The sequence below is a fragment of the Doryrhamphus excisus genome, linkage group LG8 (genome assembly GCF_037039965.1).
Source record: "Doryrhamphus excisus strain RoL-2023G ecotype Guam linkage group LG8, RoL_Dexc_Guam_v1.1, whole genome shotgun sequence".
NCBI lineage: Eukaryota > Metazoa > Chordata > Actinopteri > Syngnathiformes > Syngnathidae > Doryrhamphus > Doryrhamphus excisus.
Genome location: NC_136364.1, coordinates 18,137,291 through 18,153,191, shown reverse-complemented (window position 1 = coordinate 18,153,191; position 15,901 = coordinate 18,137,291). Strand labels below are relative to the sequence as shown.

At 39.2% G+C, this 15,901-nt stretch overlaps 1 protein-coding gene across 3 annotated transcripts in view; it reads right to left on the bottom strand.

Moving 5' to 3' along the window:
* Positions 1 to 1,074: 1,074 nt before the first annotated feature.
* Positions 1,075 to 15,901, bottom strand: part of limk1a (LIM domain kinase 1a) — a 35,284-nt gene continuing 20,457 nt past the window's right edge. For 2 of the 3 annotated variants that reach the window (XM_058080860.2, XM_058080861.2), the window contains 13 exons: positions 10,253 to 10,362; positions 8,870 to 9,082; positions 8,682 to 8,787; positions 7,921 to 8,135; positions 7,642 to 7,828; positions 7,420 to 7,506; positions 6,238 to 6,369; positions 5,985 to 6,044; positions 5,697 to 5,762; positions 5,302 to 5,470; positions 5,150 to 5,205; positions 3,915 to 4,072; positions 1,075 to 3,622 (listed from right to left, as the gene is read on the bottom strand). In XM_058080860.2, the coding sequence (XP_057936843.2) occupies positions 3,454 to 3,622; positions 3,915 to 4,072; positions 5,150 to 5,205; positions 5,302 to 5,470; positions 5,697 to 5,762; positions 5,985 to 6,044; positions 6,238 to 6,369; positions 7,420 to 7,506; positions 7,642 to 7,828; positions 7,921 to 8,135; positions 8,682 to 8,787; positions 8,870 to 9,082; positions 10,253 to 10,362 (1,728 nt within the window). In that variant the 3' untranslated portion in view covers positions 1,075 to 3,453. Of the gene's footprint in view, positions 3,623 to 3,914; positions 4,073 to 5,149; positions 5,206 to 5,301; positions 5,471 to 5,696; positions 5,763 to 5,984; positions 6,045 to 6,237; positions 6,370 to 7,419; positions 7,507 to 7,641; positions 7,829 to 7,920; positions 8,136 to 8,681; positions 8,788 to 8,869; positions 9,083 to 10,252; positions 10,363 to 14,160; positions 14,412 to 15,901 lie in introns of those variants that run through there. The other variant, XM_058080862.2, reaches the window with a different exon arrangement.

Sequence of the window (15,901 nt, the reverse complement as noted above, 5' to 3'; positions counted from 1 at the left end):
TTAACTACACATTTTCTAAAAATATAAACGTGAATACTGATACATACCATGGCTAATGTGAAATGCTTAAAATTGCTATGAATTTAGGCGGGTCTCCAGCAGGTAGATCAGAGCTAGCCGGAATAAGGTCAATAATACATGTATAAACTATTTTTATAACTGTGTAAATCGGATATTAAGCCGGCTCTTTTTTAAAGTCCAGTCACGACAGAATAAGAAAAAAAACAAAACATCATTGTGTTTTTGTTGCGAGCAGCTTCATAAATATAGTGAAATGTTGCCAGTAACACAAATGTAACACAAATAGCTTACCCATCTTTTCATTTTGTCAAAATAGCTTGTGAAAAATTAATAGATCACAATTTACACATTTTATACAGTGTCCTTGGTGGACAATGATAGGGAAATATCATCTTAACTCGTTTGTAGCTCTACTTGTACATGGAATTGAATGATTTACAGAAAGGGTATTACATAATTGTTTTTTGACGTCCATGATATGATTGCTTAATCTGCAAATGCGGTGGTAATTTTGTTTTCAATCAACAGAAACATCAAAGTATAATATATTGGTTTTAGATGACAGATTTGGGTCCTGTCCATCACAAGTCACCCGCCTGCAACAAGCTGTATGGTCACCGAGTTTGTATAAGGTTTGAAATAGTGACATCTTGTGGTAGAAGTACTTCATGACAACTTTGTTGCAAAATGTAATGATGATCCAATACCGGAGCTGTATCAAAGTTAATGTATTATTGTTGTAATTTTATTTTGTACAAGTGTAATGCCTTACACCAGGGCTGTCCAACCCTACAAGGATGGGGGAAAAGATTAAAAAAAAAAGATAATAGGTGTTGTCACCTATAACACAAAGTTTTGCCTGTAAAAATTACATATTATATTATATTATACATATATCATATTGTTTACTAACTCTTTCTTAAGCCTTTCTGCCAGAGTTGGCTGATGTTGATGTCTGGATGGACATTACAACACAATCAACAAATGAGAGTCTTGTGTTTTCAGAGCTAAGTTAAATTTTGTTCAGTATTTCCTTGTCGTGTTTATCATAAATAAACATAAACACCGGTTTCTTTCAGGAGTAACAATTTTATTTTTAGCCGTGACAAAAAAGTAAAAACAAAATAAAACATCTCCTCAAGAGTCAGAATGTTCACGTTCAGGATTAAAGTGCAGAATTGCTTTCACAGCTTGTGTACAAATTAAATAAAGAGAACAAAAGAAAAACTATAATATTAATAAAATATCAAAACAGTGAAGCTCAGGAAAATATAAATATGTTACAGGAATAGAAGAAAAAACTCATAAACAGTATCAGCGATGATATTCAGTCCACTGAAATCCACTTCATGTTGATACATTAAAAAAAACAAAAAACAACAAAACATCAGGAAATCAGGTCACGATTCAAGTCGTTGGCAAGGCTAGCTTACAACAAAGGCACAGCATTGATCAGAGGTATTGATCCTTTGCAAAGAAGTGCTGCGGCAACATTCTAATTGATCATCACAACGTCCTCACGGAGACATCCAACATGCTCACATGGCTCGAAGAGGAATTAAGAGAACACAAAGAACACCTCACCCGGGAGTGGTTGTCTTTACAGAAGCCTACTTTTGTATATCAAGCAATATTAGTGATCACATGCGTTGTACATATTACTGTTACTAGTGGATTCTGAACTGGGGGTGGGGGTGAAGGAACACCAAGAAATGATGGCCCTGAGCCAAAAGAGTGATAAAGAGGCGAAGATAGTCCAGGTTGATGGTTGCAGCCAAGCCACCAGACACCTACACACTACATGGTTGACAAAGGACCATTGAGCAAGGCAGCAAGCAGAGCTAGGACATCACATCTTCAAGAGAAGCAAAGACCAGAAAAAGTTGATCCTCGGGAGCATTGAAACTGGACGCGCTTGCATAAAATACAGTAATTGTCATCACAGTTGTATGATGTTGCTGAGAAACAGAAATTGACACCAATTAAGTCCAGTTTGATGCAAAAGAGGAGACGTTTTCCAGAACAGGCTTGACCAGTGTCTTGCATCATTATATCAACCTGAACCCACATTATTTCCTTAATCACAAGTAGCCCAAGAGAGGAAATAAAATGATGGCTTAAACCAGCCATTTGGTTAATAATAGTGCAAACGAAAATCTATACAAAAGAGTTCAGTGGTTCTATATGCCGTATATATATATATAAAACAGATGCAGTCTTTTTCTTTTGAAATCTTCACATTTCCCTTGTCTTGTTAAAAAAAGGTCTTATTTAACAATATCACAATACTCAGGCTTTTTAGAAGGCAAACATACTGTACTGTAGCTATTGTACCATGCAACTTGTGAGAACATAAGCCAAAAATAAAATATGTTTTCTATACAGCCAACTGATTTTGAAAGGTGCAATATATATACTGGAGAGACATTTGTTGAAAATGGAAGCAATTATTTTGCAAAGCCGTGTCATTGCACATATTATCGCACTGCACATAAGAAAGTGGTATTTACAGATAGAATGTATACATGTAAACAAACAAAGAGTGACATTACAGTAGGTGGGCAGTCACTATATTTGGTACCATTAAGGAGAACGATAAAAAGATACACTGTGTGTATGTATACTGTATATATATATATATATATATATATCGCTTATATTAGAATTTGAAGGAGATGTCTATCTTATTCCAAACGCTACAATTATGAAAACTGTAAAAGGACCACCAACCAGACGACAGAATGAGATAAAATGCAGATGTTAAGATTCGTCTATCAAACGCTGACCCCTTCACAAACTGCAGTCAAAACTTTTCAATCTCCGTTATTCTCAATAGGTCAGCCATAGAAAAATATGGCAATGCTGCAATATGTATAGAAAATATGTCTTTACATTTTACAATATTTCACACATTTACAATGTTGCCCAGCTTTGTACAAACGTAGTGCAGGTTGCACATCACGATGAAGCAGGAAATTTCAGCCAAAAGTTGTGTCATGATGGACTCACTTGCTACACAATCACAAAGGAGGCACTCCAGTCGGATCTGAAAACGATTCTGAAACGTCACAAAGCAGGATTTGGACCTGAAGTATAGTACTGTACAATGCATGCACTCTCTAGTAAGCTGTATAGATGGCTATTTCTATTTGCATTATGTGACATTTGTTTCAGCCCGAGCTTGAAGACTTAATTTATGCTAGACAACTGCTAATGTAAATCTACATTATTTTGAAAGATGGATCTGATTGCATACGCCATGCTCTAGTTTAAGCATCAGGTACAGCAGTCCCCCTCCCCTCCCCCCCGAGTCTACTAGACCTGGACTGAGCCAAGCTGCATCCACCGTGTCAGCTTGGGACATGGAAGTGCGATACCAATAATAACACCACACGAGGATTCCTTCAGAATTCCTTCCTCTGTAATCCGGTCTTATTCTGGTTGCTCGGGGTGGGCATGCAGGCCGTTCTCAGACCGTGTGACGCTGTTGTTCTCCCAGAAGGTCTTGTGGAGCTGATCCACTTCAGACACAAGTGGCAGGCCGATGTCCAAGTGCATCTTCAGGTTCTCCAACCACTCCTCCAGTTTGGAGAATGGAGGGCTGAGGATAGAAAAGTAACAAGTTTTCAAACATAATCGGTTGTTTTGTTATCATTTTTGTAATCTCATCAGTAATAATATCTAAATATGTGATATTACAGCATAAAATGTATTACAGCATATATGTACGACATCACCGCAGGATTGTGCTTTTGAGTGTGAGCCGATTTAGTGCACAGTGGTTATTAGTGTCATTTTTCTAAGCATTACCGGTGGGTGGTCTTAGATCATAACCCCCCCGCGTGAACAGTGGGAATTCAACCCCAAGTTGTTACATTCATGGGATATCTAACCGTTTGTCAGCATCAAGGTCGCAGCACACAGCAGCGATGGGGAAGAAAGCGCGGGGACAATCTGGGGGACAGTAATGCTCCAGGAAGCCCGACACGTTTAGCCCAAAGTCCACCGCCCTGGGGAGGTAGTCTGGATCAGCGTTGACCCTGCCAATGATCTAAAAGGAACCACAAACAGAAGCGTGAGCAAAAAAAAAAAAAGAAGAAATCATGGCCTTTACTTAGTGGCTTTAAACCAATAAAAGTTCTAGACCCAAGTTGATTGTTTCCAGCAGACCACAGCTGCCTTTTCCCTGCCTGGCAGAAACCACATGAAAACTTTCAGACTCCACCATTCTCGTTATAATGATCCATCTGGAAAAGACCTTCAGCGACTGAACTGAGCCCAGATTTAGGTTAATGGCGTGTAGCCTGAGGAGAAGCCACCAGTTGGAAGGTTTCTTTGAAACCTTGAAATAATATAGTCATTCATTTTTTCACAAGGGTCGCGGGGGTGCTGGAGCCTATCCCAGCTGTCTTCTTCAGGCGAGAGGCGGGGTACACCCTGGACTGGTGGCCAGCCAATCACAGGGCACATATAGACAAACAACCATTCACACTCACATTCATACCTATGGACAATTTGGAGTTGCCAATTAACCTAGCATGTTTTTGGAATGTGGGAGGAAACCGGAGTACCCGGAGAAAACCCACGCATGCACGGGGAGAACATGCAAACTCCATACAGAGATGGCCGAGGGTGGAATTGAACTCGGGTCTCCTTGAAATAATATATATATATATTTTTTTAATTTCTCAAATTAAATCTCTGTTTGGTCTCTGTTTTGGTCTCAATCATATACCAAAAAAACATTAGTAATATATAATATATTATTATAATATATTAAATATATGATAATAATAATTATATAATAATAATAATAATAATAATAATAATTATGTAAAGTAATAATATAGCAAAAATAAAATAATTATTCTTATACAAAATAATAATAATTGTATATAATATAATTATATAATAATAATACTTTCTTTTTAAATTAATAATAATTATATTAAATAATCATAAAAATAATAATAATTATTTTTTTATGAAAAGTATTATATAATATTAATTAATTATTTAATTATTATTATTTTATTATTAATACTAATAATAATTATTATATAATATATATATTTAATTTATTTCACTTTTTATATCCAACTATCTGCAAACACAGTATGTGACTTACCTCACACAGCATTATGCCGAATGAGAAGATGTCCACTCTCTCATCATAACTCTTTCCTGCACAGGACAAAAAAAACAAAATAGGATTGTCTGACTATTTTTCACAAAGATTCGTCACGTACAAAAATATTCCAGATCTCTCTGCATTCATACCATGGATCATTTCAGGAGCCATCCAGTAGGGGTTCCCCACCACGGTGTACCTCTTCCTGCGATCGGGCCTCTTCAAACCTGACAGTTTACCCTGTGAAAACTTCTCCTCGTGTTTGTCGTCCACCATGAGGCGAGCCAGGCCAAAATCTGCCACCACCACTGTGTTGTTCTTCAGAAACACACAAATTGCATTCATGCCACAAATGTTCGCATAGGTTGAGTATTAGCTTTTATGCGTTCACAGTGTTAGTTTCCTTTGTCTATTGTTTTGTATTTTGAGAGCTCTAAACTATCTTTGAGAGAGTTAGACCAAAGGAATGCATTATTGACAAAGCCCGCTCCTCAGCTGCCAGGGTTGAATGTGCAAAAGAAAACATGCCCGTAAAAGTTCTTACCTCCCGGACAAGACAGTTGTGAGAGTTGAGATCCCGGTGGATGATGTTCATGGAATGAAGATATGACTACATGACAGATAAGAAAACAGAAGGTTTTACTATTAAGAGTGAACACAAGTGCCTTATTTCACTACAACAAGCCGGCATTGTGTCATGCGTGGCATTGATCACTGTGCTAACCTAAACGGAAAAACCACTCCACAAACGATGAACTCATCCTGAAGGAATTCATGCACTGGTTTCAAAGGAGATAAGTAGCTGTAGTCATCTTTGTGTCTTTGAACTCACCATCCCAGCAGCTATGTCCTTGGCGAAACTGACCCGCCGGTTCCAAGGGTAGTTGCTATCCTGTGAGATGAAATTAAACTATTATATACAGTGTATTTATTTATTATTTTAAAAATATTTTATATTATTATATTATATATTATTATTTTTTATTTTTTACAAGGACTCTATCCATTGGTATAGACTTGAAATCTCACTTCCAATTACTGATAGGGTGGATTCTGATGCCTGCAGACGCACTCAATCATCTCACCATTTTTTTGATGATGTCCCTCAAGGTGCCTCCCTTTATGTACTCTGCTATGAAGTTGAGGCGCTTGTCTTTGTAGAGCACCCCGATGAACTTGAGCACGTTGGGATGATCCAAACATCGCATGACCTTCACCTATGACATCACAGAAATGTCAAATGACTCAGCCCTCATCACATTTTACACACTTTTAACATTGTAATTATAGTAATGTGTTACTTGTCACTATAAAGCAGCAAGGTAAGGAATCACTAGACAATTTTGCCAAAAGGGGCAATGGTCTTTCATTGGACAACCTGTTATCTATCATGGACAACCCCACCCACCCACTCTATCGGACAATAGAGGGGCAGTGGAGCTCATGCTCTAACAGACTCCTCCTGTTCCGTTCCCACAGTGAATGCTACAGGACTTCATTCATTCAACATGGCATCCGACACAGCACTATTGGGCTTTACTGCCTGTCCTCCCTTGTATAAATTGACTTGTATTTACTTATATTTTTACACACTATTTATAAATATGCAAATATTGTTTTATAATTTATTGATATTGCATTTTATTTAAAAGTGTTTTTTCTGCACATAAGCTACTGTACCCAAGCAAGTTAAAGGTTTAGTAAAGAATAATATTGAAGGGGGAGGAATGAGAGCTGATTTAAGCAACTGACGCCGGAAAGTAGGCCGACTAAGATGATGGGGATGATGACCACATGACACAGTCACTTCCTGCCTGCTTACCAATGAATGAAACATGGCAGAGGCAGTTTTAAGTAGAAAAGATGTTTCATATTCACTTTCACAAACAACCACAATGTAATTAGGAACATTATTAATCAATTCATCAAGGTCAACAGCAAGGTCTGTACGTTTTTTTTGTTTCCTCAAGGTGGTTCCTTTTTATTGCAAATATGCAGGAAATTATTCTGGGAGGTTCCATCCTGTGTTCTGACTTCAACCCGTCATCGTTAACATTTCAATCCCAGAAGACCCCCGCCTACTGTCATCAGTAGGCGGGGCCTGATATTTATTACCGAGCCATTTCTAGTCATTCTTCAAAATAAAATCCCTGCAACTTTGTGCAATGACGACAGCATGGATTCTTTTACGAGCGGAGGTCAGAACACAGCATCACACCTACGGCAGTTAACAGGAGGAAAAAGGGAGGCTGTTCACATCCACTCACCTCTTTTAGGAATGTTCTTTGTGTCTCGTCATCAAAGCGGATTAGCTCTTTCATCACCATCACCTCCCCCGTCTCCCTGTGGGTCACCTGGAAGTGGGCGCAATTGGAAATAGTCCTCAGAATTAAATCCTCCCACTTCGACACGTTTCAATGTCTCCCCCTGGTGGAGATTGTGAGTATGACGACAGATAATGAATCAAAATAGCTTTATTTGTACTGTACCTTGATGGCCTGTCCGAAGCATCCCTTCCCGAGCACTTCTCCGTGGATTAGGTCAGATGGGCGAAAGATGCGGTGCGTCCGGTTGGAGACGACTCGAAGAGACTCGGAGCGATTGATGTCCTTCCTCGGTGAGATTGGGGACCCTGCTTTGCTGGACCCTGGCGACTTGTCTATGCTGTAGCTCCGCCTGGACAAATAGTATATAATAAGAGATGTAAGTATTTGGTAAAGTACATTCACACATGAACTGAATAAGATCAGCAGTTAAATATGTCTTACGTGACTATGCGGGATTTCAGGTTGCTGATGTCAGGGAGGGGGGGTTGGGTGATGGGGAGGTTGGGGCTGGGGACCCCAGATAGCGGAGTGGACAGGGAGCCATCCACTTGCTCTCCAGTCTCGGAAGAAGAGCATCCCTCCTGGCTCCGACTGTGAGGGTCGTGTTCAATGGTGAGCTGGAGGCGGCGACTCGTCTCTTGGATCAGCAGGTCAATCTGGAGAGGATTAGAATAAAAGTTAGTGCTAAATCATGCTAGCTAGTTAGTGCTAGTTAGGCATGCCTCGCCCATTCAGAGTACAGATACGGATACAGATAATTTAGTTAAGGTAAAGTAGATCGGTCCCTCACTCTATTTTCAAACATTAATGAATAATGATCGCTGTTTTGTGGCTTTCTATGGCCTTTTATTAGCAAAAAATATACACATATAAGAAAACTGTGTATTTTTTCATCCAAATTAAGCATTATCAAGCATAAAAATGGCTACATGAACTAAAAAATACATATTTTATAATCCATGATGACACGAATAAACAGGTTTTCTATGCCATAAGTATAAAAATATTCCATTTATAAATAAGGAATCCTATTTCGTGAGAATTCACTTATTGCGGTCCAGTCCGGAACGAATCGGAATTACTGTTTATTGAATTCATGACTAACTTTGTCAATTGTGGCACATAAATGACCATAATTCAAACTCCGGTGGCATAAAATGTATAGATTTAATTTTCAAGTTTGCGTGCTGTGTAGTGGATACCTCATCCAGAGGAACGTTGTGAATTGGCGTCCCATTGATTTCGAGTATCCTGTCGCCGACATGGATGGAATTTTTCACATCTGGACTGATGCAGTCAGCATCCACCCTTAAAAACAGGAAACAAAAACATTTGTACCGGTGACAATTCAATTCATATAATGGTGCATTTAGCTAAAAAATCAACTCACTGAGAGACCCGGACGGTGCGGCCATGTTCTGGACTGCACTTGTCGGTCGGGCTGAGTGGCTGATCGATAGCCACGGAGAAGCCCCTTCCCCGGTGCCCGGTGCCCTCTTCGGAGGCAGGGATGGACACCAGCGTGACGGTGTGAGGGATGTGCGAGCATGGTGAGTCAGGCAATGACACGGGGGTGACCACGGTCTGGTAGTAACAGTGACCACTGGTGGAAAAGAAGAGAAACACCGAGGTAGAATCCCTCTAAATATGTACCATGATGAGGGACTAGCATGACTGAAAATATTAATTATACAGAACTAAAACACAAAAAAAATCCCCCCACATTTGTCACCTACATCCTCTCAGAAAAAAGACCTTGACAGTCGCTGTGGCTTGTTCGTTGTAATTTCACATTGAACCAGCATTTTCCTTAAAACAACCTGAGGCTAATGACATTCAACACAAACACAAAGCCATACATGCCAGCCTGCAGGGCGACTTTGCTCAGATTGCAAGCCCAAATCAATTATTGTCACATTGAAATTACATCCTGATGACTGATACGGATTGTTTTTTATGTTTCCAAAAACATCATAATCACTAAATGTGTTTGGTGCCTAATGGATTTGGGAGACAGAAGTCAGAAAATGTTCTGTTCTGAAGTATGAGTTCATGTATTATGCAAGCTTACAGCTCATGAAAAATGTATTTTTGTTTTCGGTCTCTCATTTGTGGTTTTGGATGCACTTCAAACGGCTCAGAAATATTTTAAAGTTTTATCATTTATCGTTTCATACAGCAGCCCAGCACTACCTGATAAGATCCGATACAAGTACAGTCATCCATTGCTACTTTGAGATTTGACCATTGCCCGCATACTCTATCATGGTTTTCAAAAATTAATACATAGTCGCTGTTTCGTAGTTGACTATGACTTATTATTAGTCAAAAATGTTTAAAGACAAGTCATGTTACATTTATTATGTTACACCTTATAGAGTCAGCCATGGCATGTCCGAAAACAAGTTATCCTCCCATTCCATGTGGAAGTGGTTTTTGGCTTCTCACTTTGTCCTTCACCCACTTTGTCTGAAAACCTGTTTTAAGTTTAGAATAAATATATTTCTAGTACGGCATGCTCTCTTATCTCCCTGCAGCAATACCATAACCAAGTCATAAGTGTCGCTAGTGGTGTAGACAAAGAACAGGAGTGTAAATGTGACGACAAGGATGTTATATCATAGCTACAGGGCTCTAATAATGTTTAGATAATTGACTTAAATTGGTGACAGTATGTTTTATATGGTGTGGGAGCTCTTCTGCATCATACTGGCTGAGCTAAGGTTAGCATTATTATCATCTTTGAAATCAAATCGTGCAAAAACAAACTCACCAGTAGAGTTTGGATCTCTCCACCAGAGCGTATGTGTCTCCATCACCGATGAACGTCCTGCAGTTCAGACAGGTGAAGCATTCTGGATGATACTTTTGTTCCCCTGCAACCTGACAGAAACAACAACAACAACATTCAATGTCGGCTTTTTGCCTTTCTATCACATGTAAACAACACTAATGAACATGAAAGTAATCACATCCAATGAAAATGTGAGAATGGATACAAGCCACAGCAGTGTTGTGCACAAAAAGGATGCAACAAAAGGCATGTTACTGGCTTGAGAAGTAGGGCGAGGTCTGGTAGATTAGGTTTGATGCTGCCAGATTTCCTCTAGAGCTTAGGGCCATTGGAAGAATTGAGTTATGGCCAAAAACAGAGCAGGCAATGAGCAAATTAATCAATCTGTCCAGCAAATCTGGCAGTACCATTTCACTACAGTGTGCATCAGACTGATGGAATAACGGGATAAAGAAAAAAGATGCAAACACTGACATCTTATGTTGTTTTTTTCCAGTTGCTCCATCCTTTTATTCATTTGTGAGAGAGATTAATTGGGTATCACCACATCAATATAGCCCTTTTTTAATTACTGCAGGTAATTATCTGCTCTTTATGCAAATGGTTCCAATACACTGCACCTGCTTAGATTAAACCTAAGTTTTCCCAAGAGGTTTCAGTTCCTTTGATTGTCTAAGACACTCCCGCTATCTTGTTTGTAGGATGAAAATGAAACTTCTGTTGGACAAATTGAAACCACAAAGTCAAGTACAAAAAAAACCAGACAGATATTTCACTTCATATGAGTGGTAAATTATTTCTGAGGGGTTTTTACTTCAAGAAATATTTTTTTTTTACCATTGTTTTAACAATGCAAAATAATGAACAGCGCCTCTGCTGGTTGTAGACAAGTAGTGCACTCTACACCACTGGAAACTGCAACCGTAATTACCCGAAATATGCTTAAGCATCATAAAATAGGTGTTAATTTGTGTAAAAGGTGTATTTTTGTCTTGAAAATAATGACTGGTGAGTCTCATCGAACTGACCCTAAATGAAAACGGGAACCCGAGACAAAGCGGAAGAAACATGTGCAGCATCATTACAAGAGCAATCAATTAAATCAATGTCCACAGCCTCCTGCCGCACCCTACTGGGGGAGAGCAGCACGGAAAACATGAGCCAGCTCACACACGCACAAGTACATGCATGCACACACATCGCAAAGAAATAAGATTCATATTTATTTATGGCTTTGGAAGTCAAATTTGCATGTAAAAAATGTCTGTGACTGAAAAGCTCTGATCGTTTAATAATCAACCAGGAGCCAAAAAATGTTATTATCTTCTCCTGAACATTTGAGTGAATGTAAACACCATATCAGTACAAAGGAGTCATATCATGGATAGCAAATTAATAATTTTATAGGCTGTTGAGTAGATATAATCTATTATGGGATATTAGGATAACAAACCAGATCCAGGGTTCAGGAAATGAATGTACACAGTGTCTGTGTTGTGAAGGAAACATGACACGTGTGTGTGTGTGTGTGTGTGTGTGTGTGTGTGTGTATCCCCAAATGGGATACAGGAAGAAGAGAGGACAGCTGGACAAGGATGAAAAGGGTGTGTGACTTTGTATAATCTGACACAGTGGCTGCCATTTGCTTACACACACACACACACACACACACACACGCACACGCTAGAACCACATATGACAGACGGCAGCTGTCGTCGTTGTGTTTGGGAAACGCATCCACCCCAAGGTGGCAATTACAGGGGAGAAAAACATTAACGGTTGAAAGCTGCTGTAAAATTTCACAATAAAAGCATTATTCCATTATGCGGTGTCAAGCATGTGACTGTTGACAAACATCACATGTATTTAATACACCACAGGCTTAATATATTTCATCCACTGTGTATGATGAGCTCATCAGTGTGTGACCGACTGAATGCCGGACGACCATGAAGCCTTGTGGTTCCTTCTATTAGCAGCAAAACAAAGTGAGACCAAATGTACCCCCCCTCCCCAGGGGAAGGCTGGATGGGTTCAGGAGAAAGCTTGTTATTTTGCAACAGAGCGTTCTGTTTCAACGGCTGCAGGCCTTAAGGTCACATGGACAGGATATGATCATCTAACTGTTTACTTCAGCTTGTTTTCATCAAAATACTGCACAATGTGTTAACAATCCATAAAACTACTACTTTTCTTTGGAGAATGTTTATTTACTAAACTAGATGTCAGTATTAAAACATAAAGACTTTAATATATTTATTACAATGGCGTTTCCAGTCGAATAGGAAATATGTGATGGTAACCATAGAACCAAACATTTGCAGGAAAACAGTATAGCAGTCTACGTCTCTAGGTTTCTACATAGCTCACAATTGCACTCTCATTTCAGGAAGAAATGACTGAGTGTCATTGTGACACTTAGAAACCACAGATGAGGTCAACTTCACGTGGAGAAGGAGACCTGAAACTTTATTTGTTTTGAAATGATAACCATGTATGACCTATTCTTGGAATGTGAATAGACCTGACTTTTAACTCACGACTCATGAGAGAAATGAGCTTCCCCATTGAGGAGAAAGATTGTGAAAAATCATGTAAAATTAGTAAAATGAAACAAAATTTTAAAAAAATGTTGAGAAGTTGAGAAATATTGAAAAAGTCAAAATAAAATAAAAATTAAAAATCATAAAAACAGCACAAAAATCACTACCTTACATAAACTGGGAAAGGGTCAATTAAAAAAACGTGTATAATAAGAAATGTATAGTATGTCATACCAATGAATTTGTATCTAAATATAATGAATATAATATTTGTAGTACAAATAACAAATAATTTGAAGGAAAAATTATGTAAAGCCTACAAGTAATTTGGGGTGAAATTTTATTTTCAGCTTACATGTATTAATTTGAATTTTGGAATATCAATTAATCCTATATAAGAGGTTAATGTTGCAAAATATTGCTGAATAAAAAGAAGATTTAAAAGCATTTAGGATGTATCCATTTACTGAATATAAATAAACAAACATGATCTCATCAATCTCTTTATGGCCTCCACAAATTCAAGTGCTTAAACGTGATCTTGCTGTAATCGACTTTACAAACAAAAGTCCACACGCACAACCGATGCATTTGTGCGGCCATGTCTTCAGTAACATCCTGCTGCTGTTTTGACATTAAAGCCAAAACAACACACGCAAAGTGGTAACAGATACTACCTCCTAGGGAAAGCTAAAACTACACCTCAGTCGTGTTTGACAAACATGTCAAAACTATATCCTGCTAGAAAAAGTAGAATTTGACCAAGAATTTGAGACGTCACCACCAAGTGATGTACAGATGACATTATTTAGGCAAATGTAAAAGAGCCAGGAAGAAGACAGTAGGCGACATTGATGCTCAGCATGGAAAGCCCCTTCTGCCTCTAACAGTAGAGCAGCATAGTGCATATACAGGCCTGGCTTTAAAGACCTTGCTAATGTATTCATGAGTCTTTCGTACTGGAGAGCTCGCGTCCAATGTGAGAATATAAGAAATTATATTATATATAAGGAATTATGGCCAGACGAAGCAGAGAAACAGGTTAAAGATGATGATTAATGAATACTGATACAAGCATCCATTCTCTCTAAAGTGCTTATCTGCCATGTCTCATCAGTTTTACATGAAGAGAGCGCCTCACTGAAAAGAGGAGAGCTACGGAATTACACAGCAAAAAAGTGACCCACATTTCAATGACACATATACTGCACGAGCTTGAAAAGATGGAGGACTATGTACGCAGCAACCGGCGAAACAACGTCGGCCACTTCTTCTTCTTCTTCTTCTCGCCGGCTCATGCATCCATACTGTGCAACCACATCAGCACCAGTGCTCCCAACTCACCTTCTTATCCCTTTTCCACAGCCTGAGACAGCAGAAGCTCCAGAAAAATAAGTCTCCCACCATGACAGCCACCGAGAGCCGGAGTCTGTGCGCTGTTCTATTTCATTCTAAAAAGAACAGTCGGTCACAACACACAACGTACACAGGCGGGCAGCGGTCACAGTGTGGTAGAAGGCTGCACAGGGAGGGCGGGAGGCGAGCAAACCCACGCCTCTGCAGCTGAGCTCATCCCCTCCTGTCTGCCCTCCTACACACACACACACACACACACACACGCACACACCCCTCCTCTCCTACTTTAGCAATGACCTCATCGCTTCCTGTTTGGCCCCGCCCCCTCTCCAAACACACACACTCCTTCATATTATCAGCAAATTCCTTTCTTGTATTCCTCTTCTAACCTTCTGAAATCCACATTCTCACCACTTAGCACTCATAAATGCGGAAGTGTAAACCAAAGGTCTTAAGCAATTTTGTTAAATTTGTTATTATGCAGTCATACAGTCAAGCATATGTTTGGAAAATGACACTCATCACTACACTGTTAATATCTAAATATATGTTTGTTTTCTACTGTATTGTGATGCAATATGTTATAATCGTTGTACAAATATCTGGTCATTAATGCCTTGTAGTAAGGATGGGTTTTTCAGATGTCACTTCTGAATATTTTCGGAAAAAATATTCTGATGGTCAGGGTGATCAGGGTGTACCCCGTCTCTCGGCTAAAGACAGCTGGGATAGACTCCAGCATACCTGTGACCCTCGTGAGGATAAACAGCATAGGAAATGGACGGATGGATATTCATTCATTCATTTTCTAACGCTCACAAGGGTCGCAGGGGGTGCTGGAGCCTATCCCAGCTGTCTTCGGCCGAGAGGCGGGGTACACCCTGGACTGGTGGACAGCCAATCACAGGGCACATATAGACAAACAACCATTCACACTCACATTCATACCTATGGACAATTTGGAGTCGCTAATTAACCTAGCATGTTTTTGGAATGTGGGAGGAAACAGGAGTACCCGGAGAAAACCCACGCATGCACGGGGAGAACATGGAAAATCCACACAGAGATGCCCGAGGATGGAATTGAACCCTGGTCTCCTAGCTGTGAGGTCTGCGAGCTAACCACTCGTCCGCCGTGCCGCCATGGATATTCTTATAGCAAAATAAAAAAAATAATAACAAAAATATATCAACATAAAGTAATAACTGGTCAATTTCAATATAAATGTAATAATATTTCTTAGCCGCTCAACATTTCCAGTAATTAGCAATCATAACATTTCCTAACTCGCTTATGTGGGTCTCTCAATTGTCGTGTATGCATCCAGAAGTAAGATGACTGTTGAAAAATATTCAGGAGAAAAAATACCGTCTTATATTCAGGTCAAAACTGTAATTGTTGATTAATGGTGTCATGAAGGATCCAAAATGGAGCGTACTACTCGGCTGCTACAAGAAGAGGTACTGGCGATTCCATCTCAACAAGATTGTGGTGAGATACAACCACGTCATACGGTACCAACACTGGCATTGAAACAGTACCAAGGTCATTTACCGGGAGTCAAATGCTAATAGAACATCCTTTTACCCTGTTGAACCTTTTACTATTTACTATTTACTTGTTATTTTTATCCTTGTACTACACTGACGCACACAACCTGTGTGTTATATGGCAACATTGAGTGTTTTTAGAAGAGCAGAAATTAAAATAAATAGGTAGTAAAAGGAAG